The sequence below is a fragment of the Amblyomma americanum genome, chromosome 4, assembly GCF_052857255.1.
Source record: "Amblyomma americanum isolate KBUSLIRL-KWMA chromosome 4, ASM5285725v1, whole genome shotgun sequence".
Lineage (NCBI taxonomy): Eukaryota > Metazoa > Arthropoda > Arachnida > Ixodida > Ixodidae > Amblyomma > Amblyomma americanum.
In genome coordinates this window covers 204,013,814-204,033,517 of record NC_135500.1, presented here as the reverse complement: position 1 = coordinate 204,033,517, position 19,704 = coordinate 204,013,814, and the positions used below count along the sequence as shown (strand labels likewise).

At 47.1% G+C, this 19,704-nt stretch overlaps 2 protein-coding genes across 3 annotated transcripts in view; one reads left to right on the top strand and one right to left on the bottom strand.

Annotated features, from left to right (window-relative positions):
* Polr1D (RNA polymerases I and III subunit AC2 l(2)37Cg) overlaps nt 1-19,704 on the top strand; it is a 389,457-nt gene that overhangs the window by 143,655 nt on the left and 226,098 nt on the right. The window lies entirely within an intron of this gene.
* Nucleotides 1-19,704, bottom strand: part of LOC144129127 (transient-receptor-potential-like protein) — a 155,742-nt gene that overhangs the window by 6,933 nt on the left and 129,105 nt on the right. Inside the window, exons 8-12 of the mRNA XM_077663049.1 lie at nt 5,917-6,123; nt 4,586-4,639; nt 3,982-4,053; nt 2,379-2,494; nt 13-283 (exon numbers count right to left, since the gene is read on the bottom strand). Of these exons, the coding sequence (XP_077519175.1) occupies nt 13-283; nt 2,379-2,494; nt 3,982-4,053; nt 4,586-4,639; nt 5,917-6,123 (720 nt within the window). The remainder of the gene's footprint in view (nt 1-12; nt 284-2,378; nt 2,495-3,981; nt 4,054-4,585; nt 4,640-5,916; nt 6,124-19,704) is intronic.

Below are 19,704 nucleotides of genomic sequence, written 5' to 3'. Positions count from 1 at the left end.
GGGGGTGCCCACCTGCAACCGCAGCTGCTCCACTTCCTCGGGGGAGAGTAGCCCGTAGTAAGGAGACGGCGTAGGCTGCTGCTGTTGTAGTGACTGCGGCAGCTGGTACGGCGGTGCCGCACTTGCGGCGGGCGTTGGCGGCGGCGGAGGTGGCGGTGGCTGCAGGTGCGACGGCATCTCCAGCTTGCCGGGCGGAACGCCCTTGAAGATGTCGCGCCTGAGAGTGTCCAGCTGGCGGACGTTGTGCGCCGCCTCGCGCTTCCGGTCCTCTCGCAGCTCGAACCTGCGAAACGCGGCGATACCGGCTCGTTCAGCTATCGGAGTTCAAGCCAACAGCTGCAGAATGGTACCACAGCCCAGAAATGGCTCAACTGAATACGGTGCTTGCAAGCCCACGGAAGCCGACACTGGGTAGAAATTGAATCTGAAATTGGTTTTTGCGGAAAGCAAAATGGCGCAGTATCTGTCTCGTATATCGGCGGACACGTGAACCGCACCGTAAGGGAAGGAAAAAACAAGGACTGAAAGAAGAAAGGAAGAAAGAGGTGCCGTAGTCGAAGGCTCCCAAATAAGTTCGACCACCTGGCGATCTTTAACGTGCACTGACTTCGCACAGCACACGGGCGCTGTAGCCTTTTGCCTCCATAAAAACGCGGCGGAAGCGTTTCGATCGATGCGAAAGGCAAAGGTAGGCGAAGTAACAAAAAGAGAAGGAACGACAAAAGCGTAAACATAAGCAACTAAAGCCGCTGCAAATACAATCACAAAGCAGATTTTGTTTTTAAGAGCAAAAGCGTGGTAAGAGGCCCACAGCTCCGTAGATATTAGTCTTGATGCAGTTAAATTACTCTTTTTTTAAGAATAAGAATTTATTGGGTACATACTAGATGCGTACGCAAATTCGGTACGTAGGCGAGGGTCCCAAAGTCAAGCCACTGTCACGGGACCCCCGGTAGATCAATACTAAATCGAATAACAAACAAGACCGTGATCAAGTGTGCTTGATCACCGTCAAGGAGTCTTCTATGATTTCGGCGACAGCCAGTCACAGGCACAAAACCAGAGAAAGGTTTGCTGCTGCTGACTTTACCAATAAGTTACCTCGATTTATGGTATCCCACAGTAGGAAAGAACCGTCCAAAGTAGATCCGTTATTCAATCTTAAAAAATTGAAGTGGGTGCAGAAGGAAATAGACCTTCGCGCATACCCCAGCATCGAAATTAAATTCGTTAGTTTTCCAACGAAACTTACCATGCACATGACGCAAGTAATCCATAAAAGAAAGGATAGACAGTAGTATTGGTGGCAAAATCTGTCAGTAATAAAATGACGAAGGACATACTAGGAAGCTCTCTGTTTTAGGAAATATTTTCTTGCTGCTATCGTTATTTGGAATAAAAAAGAAGCTTTATTTGCAGGTTGAAGTGCGCTCAATTCGCCTTAAATGAAAGAATAAGTGGTAGCTAGAGCACACTCTCAGAAAATGCATCGAGTTCGTGGTTTACACAGGTGTGTAAAAATTGCTTTAAGTTGTTAAACGATAACTTAATAATTCGTGCACACAACAAATTTCACATCTCTGCTAGGGTTGTGCCCTCTCTTCCCGTCGTTGAAATTTAAGCTATTGCAAATATTGCATGGTTCGTCAGCGTGTATTAGCCACAACGGTTCTTACTTTTTTCCTTCTGAGCATCTTCACAGCCACTGAGGCAGCCATTTATTACATTTTTTAAATACATAAACAACCACTCTGCTCCCAGTTGGTTTTTATTCAACCCGTCATGAATATTGCGTGACGTGTTACCTAGCACTAAATAGATTATCTTTTTTAGATCCTAACTTGTATACCTTAACCAAATTTGAAACAACTGACATGTTTTGCCAATTTTAGGTTGCTCTTACTCTTTATGTCTGTATGATGATTATAGAATATTAGCCCCATAAATGCACTGACTCAAATTTCTTTACCTTCTTTGCGGTTGTGGAAGTAGGATATTGATTTGAAATTCTTCAAACGGTACCAAGTCAAAAAAAAAATACTAGAGACGACATTACTGAGACCAAGTGGTGTGGATATGCGCGTTTTTAGTGTAGCCGCCCACTTGTAGGCGTTGAAATTAGCTCGCGCAAGGAATGACTGCTCCTGGTGCGCTGCGTGCAGAATAAATGGCAATCATGCATACATGTATATATGATGGTTCGTGACAGCTCGCGTAAAGTTTCCTAGCGGAAACGGGTACACATTCAAGTTGCGTGAATTAGGTGTGCAGATCGGCTGGATCTAAACAACACCACTAAACCTTCGCTGTGTGCATGTGACTAAAAGCAGACGCAAAGCCGCTAGTTTATTTTTTTTCTCGTCAGGGGCCCAACTTGCCTGAGGCTGGAAATATCCTGCTTGATCTCGAGCAAGTCGTCTTCGTTAACGCCGTCTTGTCGGAGCTGCTTCTTAGCTCGATGAATGTAACGATTCACGAGGCGTTTCATCACCTCCTGGAAACCAAGAGAGAGAGAGAGTGAGAAAGAAAGAGTAAGCAAGGCTCACGCTACGCTTAAAGTTTGCACCTCTCGGTAAAGGTAAGAAACTGCAACATACGAAGTTTATATTCTTGTCTAAGTCAGAAAGGTTTTTTTTTTATTGATAAGAGAACAAAATGGCAGCGAAATTCCTTGTAATTTTCGACGCGCATCTGAAGTTTAATCCACCTTTTGATATAAACTAATCGCTGCATACCAAGCAAAATAAGCAGTGGTATTAGATGCTGAATAGTGTCTCGGCTAATGTATAAGAGGCAGCGGCTAGCGGCCAACGAGAAAAGGGTGTTAGAAATCCAGCACTTGAACTGCACTCCATGCACTCATCAGAAACTCCGCATGATGCGTGGACGCGGCTCTGACTCAAGGATTAACTTAAAAAGTGCCTTCCTTTTGACAACGATCTTGTAGAAGCAAGAAAACTGTAATACGACGCTTTCTTATGAAAAGTAGATCTATTTTTTGGCTTTCTCAATTATTTTACTCATTGTTATACAACACGTTCCGGTGTTATACGTTCTATCGCGCAATTTTGCCACTTATTTGGCACTTCACAAAAGTTGGCTTCGCCGCATTGTGCTTCTTGCTGAGGCAGAGCACGCTTTTCAAGAACAGGCGCAAAACAATTCTATCGGGGCCAGTCGGTTCATGGTTACGTAGATGCTGCAAGAAAAGACTAGGATAAAAGAGTAACTGGCTCAGAGGACAACGCCACATATTTCTCGTTGTTGCTTCATTCCCTGTTTTTCTTTTGTGGTGAAATGGGCCAAAAGTATACGCAAAAAAAAATAGTCCGTTGTGCAGGGTGGTTGTCACGTTTCAGGAAAGAACACGTTCTTAATGAGGCACAGCTGTGTCGCAACTTTCCGCCCCGAAGTTTCTAAAGAAAACTTGTTCACTAGTAGTTAGCAATGTGGACGCTGGCAGACAAACGTGTTTGGAACCGGAAGCCAGAGTTATGGGTATTTTTTCTCTCAGATTCTTGTAACCACTCAGTAATCTGCCCACTAAAAGTGAACATGTATTTGGCTCTAGGCACTACGTTATTTATGCCCCAAATGTCTTGAAAAATCGCGCCGTGATCAAAGTAAGTTAAATGGTAAATATGTGCGCATAATTATTTCTGTCACCTCTGCAGCGTCAAGCCAACGCCGTCGGCAGTGTAAACTTGTTCACATGCCACAATGCAAACACCGACTCAAGACTAAAAAAAATGGACATGTAAGAAGCAGCCGAATCGTTTTTTAAGGCAAGTTATTCTCGCAGAAAATTTCTTGAGTGAACACAAATGCATTTTAAAGAGAAAGAAAAGAAATACTATATGTGAACTTCAATTATAAAGTGGAGTAACGACGGGAAAGATTGGAAAGAAAAAGGGAAAAGTTGTCAGCACTGAATATGTAGTATCGACATCTCGAATCAAAAATTAGTTGAGGCAAACTCACCTGGTACTGTACAGTGCTTGATTGCCCATTGAATTTCAGGATCACTGTGTTTTGTCGCTTGGTGCCTGGCTTCTGCCAAGAGAGCAAACGTGCGAATAAAGGCAACTTGCTTTCTTTGTCTGGTAACATTTCAGTATCTCACGGCTCAGCCACCCCCCCCCCCCCCCCCCCCCTCTCCCCCCTAGATCCTAAGAGCCAGATCATAGCATTTGCTCAAACTACCTGATTTACGGCCTCCCACACTCGTGGAAAGGCCGGCCACAGCTAGAAATGCTGATTGTTAAGAATATACAATATATTTTCGACTCGATATATTCTCGAAAGTTGGCTCGACGCTACCGAAACAGTGCCCGTAACTGCCGCTTTGTTTGATAATAATGAAGTCACTTTCTTATCATCAGCATGTTCATCAGTATTACGCCGCACCAGACAGATATGAATTATTTATTAAACTCTGTATTTGGCGCGCGATGGCCTTAGTTGCTTATGCGCCATAAAGCCCAATACACCCCCACCACCCCCACCACCAATAAATGTATGGATGAATTTTGACATGGCTGACTCGCTTGGTGTAGGATGTGGAATGTCAGTTGGAGTTACGTACCTGGTTAGCTTTGTCGGGAACATTTCCAATGTACACCGGGTTTTGTGCTTCCGGCTGAAAAAGAAAAGTAAAAAGTTTTTAGGGCTTAGGCAAGAGCTCCAAATAATATATTAAACCTTGAATATTTGCACTGTTCGAACGGAGAACTTCCTTCGGTTAATGGCTGCTCAAGGGCGCCAAGAAGAAACGGCAGCGTAATATGATCCAATTTATGACGTCACATACTGTATAATGAAAAATGTAGGGAAAATTTCAATATTCCTTATTTATAAGGTCATTACTCGTGCAGAATGTAAATAAAAGTTATTCGTTTTCATCGCCGAGAGCGTTTATTATTAGGCTTTTGTGCCCCTCACAGACCCATCTCGTTTCTCTATTCAATACCAAACGCATCCCCTTTAAAAAAACACTTTAAAAAGACCAACTAATCTGTTTCAACTAATCTGTTTGCTTAGGATCAGCCTGACTATTGATACATTGTCTTCTTTATGTGGAGGAGCTCAAAAATGCTTAGCAAGAATATTAAAGAATACGGCTCATGCTTTGTTAGCAGCAGTGAGTGCTTCCAGTGAAGGCGGCACAGTAAGGCGCGGTTCTTTTTTTATTTGATACTGTAAGTCTCATCAGGGACTGTAACAGGAAGGGCTGTGAATGATACAACCAGGTGTATTGCACAAACTAGTAAGTAAAACAACTTAAACAATAATATATTGCAAAAATAGTTACAAAATCGCTTAGAGAATTCAAGTTTAGGTACAAATAATAGGCTGCAAACATGGTGACAAGTGTACCAAAAAAAAAAAAGGAAATTGGCTGCGGTTTGTGCTGTAATTTCAGTCTAGGCAAAAACAAAACGGTAAAATAACAGGGAAGAAAAGGAAAGTATGAAAAATGACAATAACTGCTGCGAAACGAACAGATGATCTATAACCAGGGCACTAAACGCATCTAATGATGAGCTGTTAGTAGTATCTGTGTTTGGATTGTTCCATTCGCGTGTAGCTCGTGGAAAAAAATGAGTATTTAATATGTCAGTACGGAATGGAAACTCGTTTAATTTGTGTGTGAGGTTGTGGCGGGTGGATCTAGTGTTTGTGACCGTTATGTATTTTGTAGTTTTAGTTGGTTGTGTATTAGCTGATCCATAATTTTAAGTCTTGCAAATTTTGCTCTGTTCTCTAGGGTTAGGAGTTCTCCACGTTTTAGTAATTCTGTGGATTCTGTCCCAAGTCAATTGTGCATTTTTTACATTGCCCCATGGAGATGACACCATAAAGGACCAACGTGTATTCGAAAAGAGTATATAAAGACAAGGTAGGAGGGAGGCAGACCTTGACGGCCGCGTGCTGGAAGCGTGGCCTGGCGGCGAAGGCACTCTTGCAGAGGAAGCGGCAGAGCCGGAGCAGTCCGCGCAGGAAGTACCACACCGACTTGGGGCTGATGATGAGGTTAAAGGGAGGCGGCAGCGTCGAACCTTCGTCGAAGTAGCCCATCCACAGCTTGGACCGGGCGAACTTCCACTCGCGGTCCTTGTGGTCCTGCGAACACGGAGGCCGCAGGCAGCGTTGTTATAAGGGCGCGTCGACCGACGCACTGCGTGAGGCAGGCAGCTAGGCCTAACTGGATAGCGTTCTGTGGCGTGAGAACGACGCTAAAAAAGAGAGGAAGAAAGAACGTAATAGAAGAGAAAGAAGGAAACGGAGGATGGTGGGGAAACGTAGGAGAAAGAAATAGTGCGGAGGAAGTACGGAAGGAAGGAAGAGAGCGAGAGAGGGAAGGAAAGAAGGAAAAGCGGAAGAAAGAAATAAACCAAGCAAGAACAGAAGGAATAAAGGAAGGAAGGCACCGAGGGAGGGAAGGAAGGAAGCTATCTAGGGAGAGAAAGAAGGGAGGGAGGAATAAAGGAAGGAAGTAAGGAAGGAAGGAAGAAAGAAAACAAGAATGTAGGCAGGGAAGCGGGTGAAGAAAGCACGAAAGGGAGCAAGGGAGGGAATAAAGGAAGAAAGGGGAAGAGAAAGAGGATAGCAGGAAGGAAGCAAGGAAGGGAGGGAGAGGATGAGAGGAAATGAAGGAGGAAAAAAAGATCAAAAGAAGAAAGACAAAAAGAAAGAAGGGAAGCAAGGGGGCAGAGAAAAGAAAGGAAGTAGGAAGAGAGGGGCGAAAAGCAGAAAGTAAAAAATCAAAAAGAAGAAATAAAATGTACTGAAACCGGTTTCAGTAAAGACAAACAACCTTGCATTATCTAGAACCGGCGCCAGCTAAATTGGCTACACTGAAGACAAGGCGCGCAGGCTCACCTACTACCTCAATAAATGCTAAGCGTGCCGCGCACGATAAGCAGTGGGGAACCGTGTCGATGTGAGGGGCACTGCCCGGCGTGTTTTTCGTGCACGATTCAGAGTGGCTCGCGGAGAGAATACTAGAGCCAGGAAAACGTCTGTAGGCACACTCAAGCTGATTGGCAATTTGCCTCTGGAACACCTTGCATGCCCATCCTCATCTTCTGACGCTGCGGGGTGAGAAAATCGGCCATGATCGGACGTGGCTTGAACAAAACGGGCAGGGAAGAAGGCAATCGCTAAAAACTAATTGCCTTCAACTATCTTAGTTAGTTAACAGACCCTAAAGATGCCGTACTGTTACAAAAGAAGCGGAAAAAAGGAAGTAGGAAGAATAGATCTGTATGACGTCGGTCATGAAATGAGCACGCAGTCAGCGCCTCATCACATTGCGTCATTAGTGTCAGCCTGCCGCTGCTAGCTTGGTACGGTACCTCGTTGGATGTGGCAAAAGCAGGAAGAAGCATGGCTTGGGTAAGTCCATTATGTTCGGGTCCTTTCAGCGGGCAGCACACAATGGTTTGCGGACGGGTGGCCACAACACCGGCAGCTAATATTTGAAGGCTGCGCGGAACTGCGCGCGAGACACAGCCTTTGATCAATGCAGTCAGCCCACCACATCATTCCCTGGCAACATATGACACCGTTAGCTCTGCGAGATAAGGTGCGGCTAGCCGCCTCTAGATTAGGCTTCCTTGCACTGGCAACGCGTACCACTTATACAGCCGGCTATATTCAGTATTCGCATTACCGCTTTCGGAATGAACGAAAGGCCTGTAAACAATGCTAGCTCCGGAGTGGATCTTAGAACTGCTGATATCCCATTGTTTCCTTTTAGTCTCATCCAGACATGAAGGTGATAAGGATCGAGCACGACGGAACGATGATAAGCTTGTTATCATTCTTTGAAGGTCAAAGATAAACTCGGCCTTCAGATTCAGTTCACGTTTCATACATACTAGACAAACTTGAAAGCATTGCGCACTTAGACGAAGGATTAGAAAAATGCAGGACTGAGACAAAGGAAGAAAGCTCCTCACACTATTACAACACGACCCGCAAGCATATCGTCATATTGAGTTGTAATCATTGTTGCGAGCTAATTTCACTCACAACAAAAGACTCATTGGTGCTATGTGCGTGCTTTGTCTCACTTTTAAGAATCTTACTATCCCGCGGACGGTTTATGGTTTATGGTTTATGGTTTATGGGGGTTTAACGTCCCAAAGCGACTAAGGCTTTGAGAGACGCCGTAGTGGAGGGCTCCGGAAATTTCGGCCACCTGGGGTTCTTTAACGTGCATTGACATAGCACAGTACACGGGCCTCTAGAATTTCGCCTCCCTCGAAATTCGACCGCCGCGGCCGGGATCGAACCCGCGTCTTTCGGGCCAGCAGCCGAGCTTAAATTTGGGTTCTAAATTTTTCCGCCATTCGATTTAAACTCGTGACGTCTACACCAAGAAAGAGTCCCTGATTACCATATTAAAGTGACTGGTGGTGTAGCATATAGCCTCTGGGATCCGCGAAAAAAAAGTGTCGACGCACCGCGCTTCACTTTCGAAGTCGGCAAGAGATGGCGACACCTGCATTTCTTTTTGGAGTCTTTTTCTCGCTTGCAAAAGCTCCGTTTTCGGCAAGAGTGGAATCTTTGCGATTACAATATGTTAATCTACCGGAACAGGCCAACTTCAGTTCTAACTAAGTCTCCTATTAGGGCTGGCTGATAATAAACTTGGGGTAAGTTAAGGAACCAAGAGGCTGTAGCGGAATGAGAGGGGGCAATTGTAGACACGTAATACCCAATTATGGACGGGTTCATAAGTGGCAGAACAACAAAAAGAAACAAATGCACATAAAAGGAATAAAAGAGAACACAATGTTCATAACTCTCACCAAGAGATGAGAAACATCAAACGAATGACATGTCCTGACGACCAGACTCAAAGCAGCCATCAAGCGCCCAAGTGTTTGTCTCAGAGGAAAGTTTCGACAAATCATGTTCGTACCACATGTCGTCGCTGCTAACTTTTCTGCTATAAGGCGGCTGCCTGAGCATGAATTGTTGCTTATATGAACTTGCGAACGAAACGACGAATCAAGACTCTTTGGATCTGAACGACCAACGACAGAGACGGGCCTGAATCAGGGAATTCCCAAAGGAGCTAAAAGAGTTATAGAAAGGCACCGACAGTCTCCTCAGCAGCCCTCGAACAGTTCGATCTATTTACAAAGCTTTGTAAATGTCGATGTTCTCAATCCTGTTAACAACGCTAGAACTAGAACGAAGCTTTAATGCCCTTGTGGTGCTGCAGGTACTTGTATAAATAAATAGAATAAAGCTTTGTTATTGACCGTCGCACTGCTTATACCGTCCCTCCGGCTACCATATAATTAGGACGTTTTCAAATGCATACACCGAGCAGGGGCTCTGACACCTTTGCTGGCGTGACAGCATTTAAGAGGAGCCAAACTTTTAAGACCGGTACTTAAACGTGCATATAAATAGTTGTTTACTGAATCGTCCTCACAGTCGGAAGAAGCGCTGGCTGTCGCTGGGACGCCGAACCGAAGGCGCACTATTTGTATCCGTCGCCAAAATTGGCCGCCTCGCCTTCCACCGCGCTCCCCTTCCGACAACACGAAGGCGGGTGATTAGGTGCGCGTTAATGACGGCACCGCGGCTGCGCTGCATTGGCGTGAGGCCAGTTCCGGCACCATCAGAAGCTCGTCAGCGGAGCTGGGAAGAGCGCTGATTTCAGAGAAGGGCCCGCCGCCCTGTTTTCTCACTGTACGATGCCGAAAAGTCGCCATGGCCACTGGACAACCGCGCTTCCGGTTTTTGTCGGGCGCCGCAGCATTCGTTCTGTCTTTGCCAGAGTACTTCGTCATTCCTGCCTGGGATGAGAGGAATATTTTGGGCGTGAGCGAGGACTTGGGAATCGCAGGTTGATGCTGTTCCTATTGTTAATCATTTATGAAATAGTGCCACCCTTAAGCGAAGTGTCCTACTCGTCCCTTTTATTTCTCTCTTTTCTTCTAAATCACGTCAATATTGGTTGAAGTCTTTCTACTAGGCCTTTGTTACAAAAAACGTTCCAAGCGCTCGATTGTAAATGGCCGTCTCTCACAATCATTCCGCATTCAGTTCTCTCTGAAACAGGGTTGCCCACTGTCCCGGCTCCTGTTCGCACTATACCTGGAGCCACTTTGCATAAGTGTTATAAACAATGGAGCCGTGAATGTTTTTCGTTTTATGGGTCATGAACTTAAGGCATTAGCCTACGCAGATGACCGCGCGTTTTTCTGCGCTGATAAGCCAAGCATCGATGAGATTATTCGTTTAACGGAAGACTTCGGTTCAGAGACAGGAGCTTCGATTAATTTTTCTAAGAGTTGCAGTCTCTGGTTTGGCATGTGAGGAACTACATCTGCTGAATATGCTGGCATACAATGGACACGTACGCCACCAAAATACCTTGGCGTCCCTTTCAGTGCCTTTAAGCCTAGTGCCCATTACTGTGAAGACCGCGTGCGAACACTTAAGCTATAGTGCCTAGAATATGCTGGCACTATAATTAAGCGCCACGCTCAGATTTTAGTCCCCCATGGTCTTTCGATTTTTTGGCAAGGCGAACGCACGTAATCTGTTTCTCGCCACTAAAATTTATTATGTACTGCAAATTATTGATTGCACAAGACTTTATATCGAGCGTTTTCACAGAGTTTTTGCTAGTTTTATGTGAGATTCGCCTTTCGAACCTATGAGGATAACCTATGAGAGATAACCTTTTTCCGGCCTGTAAGCGCTGGCTGCCTTGGTTTAGTCTGCCTGTATGTCGGACAGATATTTTCACGTTTTGTGTTTTTCCGGGACACTACATGCCCCACAGTGCGCGCATTCTTGCAAGTCAAATAAGTTAATGCTTTATCGAACCTCATTGCGGCTTCTAATATATCTGATCCTCCGTGTTGATGGGGCTTAACTCATGAGGTTTATTTGTCTGTTCGTTACCCACCAGTTCGTTTTTACCTTAGTTCCTGTTTTCAGTGTCAAGGAAACAGTTGTACAACAATTTAACTTGCATGCTCTTCCCTCTGCTATGTACCGCTCTGTGCATTTTGGTTTAACGGTACATGACGTACCAGAAAGAGTACATAAAATGCCCCTCATGTCATGTACAAATACTGTATATATATATATATATATATATATATATATATATATATATATATATATATATATATATATATATATATATATATATAAATAAGCTATACACCGAGACATTACCCGTTAAAACACAGATATATAAAAAAATATTTTTGTGTCGACGGTAAATTACCGCCTTTGTGATGCTCACTAAAAGATTGAGCATTGTTTCATAAATTGCAAAGATACAACATTCTTCCACGATATCATGCAACGGACATTGAAAAAAAAGACAATTTCACACCGCATTCTGTACGATGTCTCGCTGCACTGCCATTAGTTGATGAACCCTTAGAAATGTTTTCTCTAATTGGATCGCACAGCCTCTGGAAAACGCGCATGGCGGGCCACCATTGTGAATCTGTTATTTGTGCAAAATACCAGTTCAGTAGAATGACTATTCACGTAAAAGAAGTGTACGCCCAGACCGAGTTCGAACCGGAGTGCCCCTCACACTCGGTGCTGTGCTCTTCATTGCCTTTTTTTCTGGTGCTTTGTTGCTTAGGTGTGCCGTGTTACGCATGGTGTTGATTTGCCACTGTTTCCCAAATATTTGCACATAGTTCATGCACGTAAAACATTGTATCACTGTGATAAATACCATGTTGCAAAAAACAAGTGATAACATAGTGCTCTCGTGCAGTGGTCAACGAAACCCATCTGTTCGCTTCACAGCAGGTTTAAAACAGGCGCGGCAGAGTTGGTGGGTTGGTAACAACTTTATTAAAAAAGTCCTGCAGTGGTTTCGCCTACGGGGCCTTAGGTCTCCCACGTGGGGACGTCGAGGTGTTGCCTCGCCGTCGCCTCGCGGGCCTGCTGGACGGCCCAGAGTTGGTCACCGAGGCTGGGGCTGCGCAAGGCAGCGGCCCACCGCGGCGGGAGGGTTCCGGAGTTAGCACCGTCAGGGCTTTTGCTACAGTCGCAGAGCATGTGGGGTAAAGTTGCTATAGCAGTGTGGCAGACCTTGCATATATTTGTCGCCGTCATATTTATTTTATTTCTGCAGGTCTAGCTGGCTTGAGACACTCAAAGAGACAACGGGTTTTTCGAAATTGGAAGCCTGAATAGTAGTGCACTAAACAGCAGTACCATCTGCCTGTTCCCGTATTGAAGTTGGGGCTGACCATTGCGAAAAATGTAAAAGAATGAGTCGTGGAAAATTATCGTTTCAAAACACGGCCTCAGTAAGAAGCTACACAGTGTATTGCGGGAGAGCTGCTCAATAAGTTTTGGAGCCTGGCTTGTAGGTTTTCTCACTGGGCGACGTCAAAGGTGTCGCTTTGAAATGAACGCTTGGAGCATCCTTTTTCCTACTCACACATCGCTTTTAGATGTAGTCTTCTGAAACGACGATACCATTCAGCTGCCGATGCAATGAAGGTTGCTGTATCGACCCCATTTCGTGCACTACGTTGGAGACCTCTTCGTCGGAAGCGCATGTTTACTCATCTTATGTCTACTCATCTCGGGAAATAGCAACAAGTTCGACTGCGAGAAGTCCGGGCTGTGAGGCAGGGGAAGCAAAAGAGTCGCCTACGTTCCTCTGCAACCAGCATGTGCTATAACGTGCTTAGCAAATGAGAGAGCTAAGATTTAGAACGAAAGAAGCAGCCTCTACATGAGTCGCTGGCGCGCACCGGTAGGTTCTGTAAACATGACACTGATTACACGCTGCTTTCGAATTCACTACTCCAGAGCCAGAAACAAACAAACAAACAAGGAATACTTAGGGTTAATTGCTGTGGTGCCATTATACTCTGACATCAAAGGAGAAAAAAAAAGAATGGAGCGAATACAACAAAAAGTGGGGAAAGTAAAAGCGACACACGCACAGCGCAGCTACATCTTCCGAGCTCCGGCCATGCATAATAGAAACGTGAGTAAGCCCCGGTGGCATTCAAGCCCGCGCGGAAATCGCCCGGAGCAAGTGCCGCTAACGGCGCAGCAGCCTATCGGGAGGCAATAGGCGCGCCGTGAATCGGCCTTCTTTGGGATGAACCGAGAAAGGCACTCACACTCCACCCCGGACGGGGGAGCCTTAGTGGGCCAGAGTCAACAAACATCGTTGAGAATGAATCACGGGAAGTGTTCTCTGAAAGGCAGAGAAAATATCAGCATGCGAGAATACTTCCGCCTTCACGGTCCCTGAATTATGAGACCTTGAAAGCGCATACGCCCCTGCATGATCAGATCTCACCGTGATATAAACTTTTTAAGAGATATGGTGGGGATGGCGACAGCATGGCGGAAGGCGGGGATGAGGGGGTGGGTGTTAAGCGTCCCGAAGAGACACATAAGCTACGAGGGACGCCGAAATGAAGGGCTCCAGAATAATTTAGACTACTCCAGGTTCTTTGTAGGGCAACTGAAGAGCTCTTATAATTCTATGAGTTTAAACGAGCCAAATGTGCGAAACTTGCAGGTAAAGCATGCGAAATATTTTCTTTTCCGCTATATTTTGAAATGGTGACGTAATCGCCGAATAAAGCGGCGTCGACGTTCAGGCTTCTGTGCTATGCACAACGACAGGCAGAGGCCGCAATGATTACGTCACGTACGGCGGCGCTAAATTTTCAACGCAGAACCGGTCGTTTCAAGCAATAAAACCACTTCCGTAAAAAGTGAAGCTCATGAAGCATTGTTTGGAACCATCGGAATACGCAGGGCAGTATGCAGACGAAGGCAGCACACATCTATAATTTCGGCAACAATGACGTCACCACGCACTATTCCAACGCAGTGAGGAGAAGCCTGAACATCGTCGTGGTGTTAATCGGCGATTACCTCGCCATTTTAAATGCTCGCGCATTTAAGCTTCATAGATTCCAATTAATGAATAACCTCGAATTATCAGTATACAATTTCACCATCCCTTTAATGTTCACGGGCATCGCACAGTGCACGGGAGTTTTTGTACATCGCCTCCAGCGAAATGCTGCAGCCGAGGCCGGAATTCGATCTTGCGACCTTAGTATCAGCAGCCGAACTCCAAAGCTACTGAGCCACGCGGCGGGTGTCTCTGAGATAAGCCGCATTGCTCACAATCATATATCACTGCGTTTTCGCTTCATTTCGTTTATTGTGGAGCGTTGTGAGGTTGAACTCGCGCCCAGATTTGCGAACCTGATCGTCAGTTCCTCGCTATGAATTATCATTCGGTGAAACGCTATGTTTCGAATGAATAATAGAGAAGACGTGTTCCATGACCTCCGCTCTCTTCTGTCTGTCTGTGTGCTCTAGGCGTGGCAGGAGTTCACGAGTGGTGGATGCAGAGCAAGTCAGGCTAACACTTCAGTGCAGCAGCCGCTTTTTAGACGTGCGCGGAAGAGCAGGCACGCAGATGCACTGTGAAAGCGGAAACGAACATCTTTCGAACATCTTGAAATTCTGTTTTTCATTGCACTCGCAGTGCATTATGCTAGCGATCAGCACATCAACCCCCCTAACCAGAGAAATGAAATCCGATTGGCGCAAATCTTTTTCCAGTCCCCTTGAGCCGTTTGTGCATGACAACTTTGAGTTAACCTTGGTACACTGCCAGAATACGGCATGTGGAATCAACTTCCTCTTTGGACTTCAAATAGTGTTCTTGTTGATTCAGGACGCTGGACAGCAAGCGATTACATAGCGTGACACATCTGTAGGAAACAAGCAAGACGATCGAATATGCGGGCATCCCTAGCCAGTCAATGTCCGGCAGGCGTGAAAACATCGCGACAGTTCTGGCCGAAGATCTTTTGCAGTGTGGTTAGAACGACGACAGAAAGAGCTGCCTTTGTGCGCCCCGTAGAATGCCTCGCTCGCAGTCAGTATGGTCGCCCCTTTACTCGCTGTAATGGCAACGTCAGCAGCGACCTCTGCACGTCATGCTCTTTTCATTTTTACACCGATAGTTGCGCATTTGAGGAGCTATAAATGGGGCTGTGCCACTATCGCTATCAAATTTTCTTCTCAGAGAAGTACGACGAATCTCCTAGTTTTTTTTTTACTGTCCTTTCCCATTATTCTGATGACGTAGAGTACCTGTCAAGGAGGCCAAAAGTGCTAACTATCAAGCGCTTTAGAATCGTGCGGGGCCAGCGGAATTATCTAACCGTTCTAGGACGGCTACGGTTGTTAATTATATCTCTGATCGGCTCAGCCAGGAGTGCAGACACACCAGCGTCTACTGCACAATCCACCGTTTCAGCTTTCTGAGATGAGCCCCTCTGCTACAGGCCTAGGAGGCAGCTCGATATCTAGATGAAGCGATAAAACCGACAGCCAAACACACACACGCACCTGGACGGGAGGCCAAACGTGCGCGGCATGTGAGCCGACCAAAGGAACGGGCAGAGGCGGAAGCAGTGCCCGAAAGAACCACGCCACCTAATTAAACATGGAACACGGCCGGAAGAATCGGCGAATGGTTCAAGGTGCTCGGAGGAGCAGCGGCAAGCGAGCAGCAGTCTGCGGGCTCTGCTCCAGGTGGCGCGAGTTGGGGCGGGGGAGAACAAAGAGATAGCTTTTTGGCGACCTGGGATGGAGTTCGTGGCCCGGATCAAAGCCGCCGCACTGCTTCGATTTTTTCCTTTCTTTTCTCCTTCCCGCCCTTTCGGGGCCCGATCAGCACCGGGTGCCGACGGGGGCTACAACGCAATACCTGGCGCCGTCCCAATTCTAGGCGATATCTGAGGGGCTCGCCCTTTTTGTTTTTATTTTTCTTCACTTTATCCCTATTGTTATTCTCCCTTCTTGTTCTACGGGTCGGTCTCGAATTCGAACGTACACCTGTCTGTCTGTTTTATTTACCTGCGCCGAATTTATACGTTAGGGAATGAGAGACTCGGTGCTCTCCACTTCCTCCCCCTAAAGGCGCCGTTTTCCTGGAAGCCCCAGAATGTGGCAGGTTTCTCTCTTTGAAACGGCGCGCCCGAGTAAAATTATTGCTCTTTTAGAGCGCTTTCTCGGGGCGAGGCGAACGTTCTAAAGCAGGCTTTCAGGTTTCAAAACACCGGGATCTAATTTCCAGCATTTTCGCGCCAGCGGCGATATCTCATTTCAGTTTTGTTGGTTACGTACAAAAGAGGTCATCGTAAAACGTGTGAATTGATCTCCATGCGGGGGAGGGGGTGGAGGTACACAAAGATAAAAACAAAATAAAACAAGTTTTTATGTGTGCTTCTATCCAGCCACTCATCTTCTAGCTTCCTTTCCACCTCGTTACAGACGTCAGTTCGCTGACGTCACAGGAACGCGTATTCGCCATTCCAAAGCAAGCTCCTTCTATGCACCCCGCAAGACACAACAAGCTGCGCTGACTTGTCCGCTACGTCATTTTTGGACCGTTGTGTAGCCGTCTTCGGCGCTTCCAAAGCACGTCGTGGAATGTCTATGCATCGTAACGTTGTTGACGCTTGGCGTCGACCCCTGTAGAAAGAGAAGTCGTTCTCGGAATTCCAAAAAACGTCCCGGGAGACGATCTTCGGGGCTCGTTTGGGACATTTGCCAAACGACGCGCACCGTACAGCGGCGGTTCTGAGAGGAGCCTCAAAAGAAGGGAGGGGTGGGGTTGACACTGGCGCAAGGGCACAAAGCCCATCCGTTCCTTCTCCACAGAGAGCACTTAACGCGTGCCAATGCATCAACTGTGCACGAGTCTGAATATCGGAATCCATTTGCGTGGCTGCGTCGCCGGAAGCAAAACAAAGGGATGGTAAGATGGGAGGAGCAATCAGCGGACAGATAATTAAATAAAGAAAGAAGGCGGTGGTTGAGGGGGCACAGTAAGTCAGCCGAAGAAGTCTTTCACTCGGGCACGGTTCGTCTCGCAGCAGTGCATTCTCTTTCCTTCACTGGCGGATGACGTCCGCGATGCCCGTTTTGCAATGCAAAGAAGTTTCTTTCGCGAGCCGCCTTCGAAGGGCACAATCTGGGACAAGCGAAGCCAAAGAAAGAAAACGCTTCGGGAGATTGTCGAAGCCAAGCCAAGTCAGGTCGATCCAGAAAAACGAACGTTCCTGACGAGAACGCTCGCTGGAAATGATCTGCTGGCCGTCGTTAATGACGAAGGAAAATTGGCACACGGAGCTCGTGGCGGCGTGCGGCGGTGGTAATGGGGCGACGCGTGCCGAAGAGAAAGGTGGCGCCGCCTGTCGGGAATAACGCGACACTTTTGGATCTCCTCGCGGCCAGTAAGTGACGCCCGCAGGGGGACAGCGAATGAGCTTAAATGAACGGTCGCCTCCTCTCGTCCCCCCCCCCCTCCCCCCCTCCCCGCACCATGGTCAATTCCGCAAATTGCCGTCGTTACGGACGACCCGCTAGCTAGCTCGGAAGGGTCCCTGTGCTTTTCTCCGAGGAGCTGTGATTAATGCCTCCGTAGAGCTCATAAATATTCAGCGCTGGGGGTCCACCACTCCAAAGCCGTGATGTCTGCGCGAATTCCTCATCCAGTGGCCGCCCTCCCACTGCTATGCAGGGGACCCGCAGCTTCCATCTATCAGCGAGCTGAGGATCGTTTTGTCACGCCGTGTATTCTTTTTCCTTGTTTTTCCTTAATGCTAGTGCTAATGGTGCCATGTTGCTGCTGGTCCAGCGTGCGTGTCTGATGTCGCAAAGCAGACCCGGTGGCTCGAGACACGATAAGACACTGACGGGGGGACGTTGATTTATCCCGCCGAACGAGCGGTTGCCGTCGTCGCCAGCTTAGTGTTACTTCAAAGGCACGATTTACATCACACCCTCTCTGTACAGCGCACTAGAAATAAACAAATAGATCTGCTGTGCTCATGACGTAGGTAGCATCCTCGGCCACGGGTCAACTTACGCCCACGAAGCAGAGTTTAATAATAATAATAATTGGTTTTGGGGGAAAGTAAATGGCGCAGTATCTGTCTCATATATTGTTGGACACCTGAACCGCGCCGTAAGGGAAGGGATAAAGGAGGGAGCGAAAGAAGAAAGGAAGAAGAGGTGGCGTAGTGGAGGGCTCCGGAATAATTTCGACCACCTGGGGATCTTTAACGTGCACTGACATCGCACAGCACACGGGCGCCTTAGCGTTTTTCCTCCATAAAAACGCAGCCGCCGCGGTCGGGCTCGAACCCGGGAACTCCGGATCAGTAGCCGAGCACCCTAACCACTTAGCCACCGCGGCGGGGAAAGCAGAGTTTGGCAAAAATGACAAACAATACTCGCATAAGAAAAATTGAAAAATTGATTTTGAGGAAAAGAAATGGCGCAGGAACAGCCTCACGTATCTCGGTGGACACCCGAACCACACCGTAAGGAAGAATAACGGAGGAAGTGAAAGAAGAAAGGAAGAAAGGGGTGCTGCAGTGGAGGTCTCCGGAATAATTTTGAGCACCTGTGGATCTTTAACGTGCACTGAAATCGCACAGCACACTTGCGCCTTTTGCGTTTCGCCTCCATCGAAACGCGGCCGCCGCGGTCGGGTTCGAACCCGGGTATTCCGACTCAGTACACGAGCACCCTAACCATTGAGCCACCGTGGGGGCTAACACATACTACATAGCTTCATCTTTCAGTTCAAGATAAAACTTCGGTAGACTTTTACATGCTTCATCTTTTGATGACTCAAGCTGTACGTGCGAGGTCAACATTTTATGCACAGTTTTCTAAACCATCTAAAATATTTTTAGGCGTCTGCAAAAGGTGCATTGTTACGGCAAGATAGAACCTGATACGCAGTTTAACTCAAAGCTGCCTCATTTCTGAGAACAAGTCTGTCTAGATGATCATATGCTGCTTTCTCCACTAATGCACCCCGGAAATACGAAAAAAAGCAAACAGGCTGGCAGCAGTAACAGCCGATACCAAAATAAATGAAACAGTCGGTAGCAACGCCAGCCCGCACCAAGAATTCAAGAAAATGGCTGCACAAATCTATAAACGAGGGATCAAGCAGAAATGTTTGGGTGGGAGGGGGCGCTCCACTCGAGATGTCAAAGGAGTCTTCGATACACAAGTCCCGTAGAACATAGCAAACTCAATAACAGGATTCGAAAGCAGAACTGGAGGGTCACCAAGACGTCGTCGCCGAAAAACAGAAACGCAAACAATGGAGCTCCCCCCGTTCGCTGCTGTTAATCCCGAGAGCAAGGAGCGCGGAGTATCGATCAGTGCAAGCAGTGCCCGAAAGGCACAGAATCAGACATCGCACCCTCTCGGGACTGCATACTGGAGCTAAGAAAACAGAGCTCATGACATTTGTAGCGCCCTTCGCGACTGCTCCACTTCCGCTTACGACCCCCCTGTCCTGTGTGTATCAGGTTCGGATGGCGTTGGCGATCGCTCCGGGCTGTGATTACCCTGTGCCACTTGCATCGCCTGCATCGACGAGCTTCGGTCCTAAAGAGAAACACAGTTGCCCTTCGGGTGTTCTAGGAGCACGCTGCGCTGGAGACATATATACAAGGCTCGGTCGGAGGCTAGTTCTCGGTTTCCTGCTTTGTTTTAGGTCGCCCACTCGCTTCACTGTGCGCGTATTTTTTCTGTGTGCATCACTTGAGATGTTCGATTTGGTTAAGGCAACCATATTCTTAAACTCCGCAATGACCACAGTGC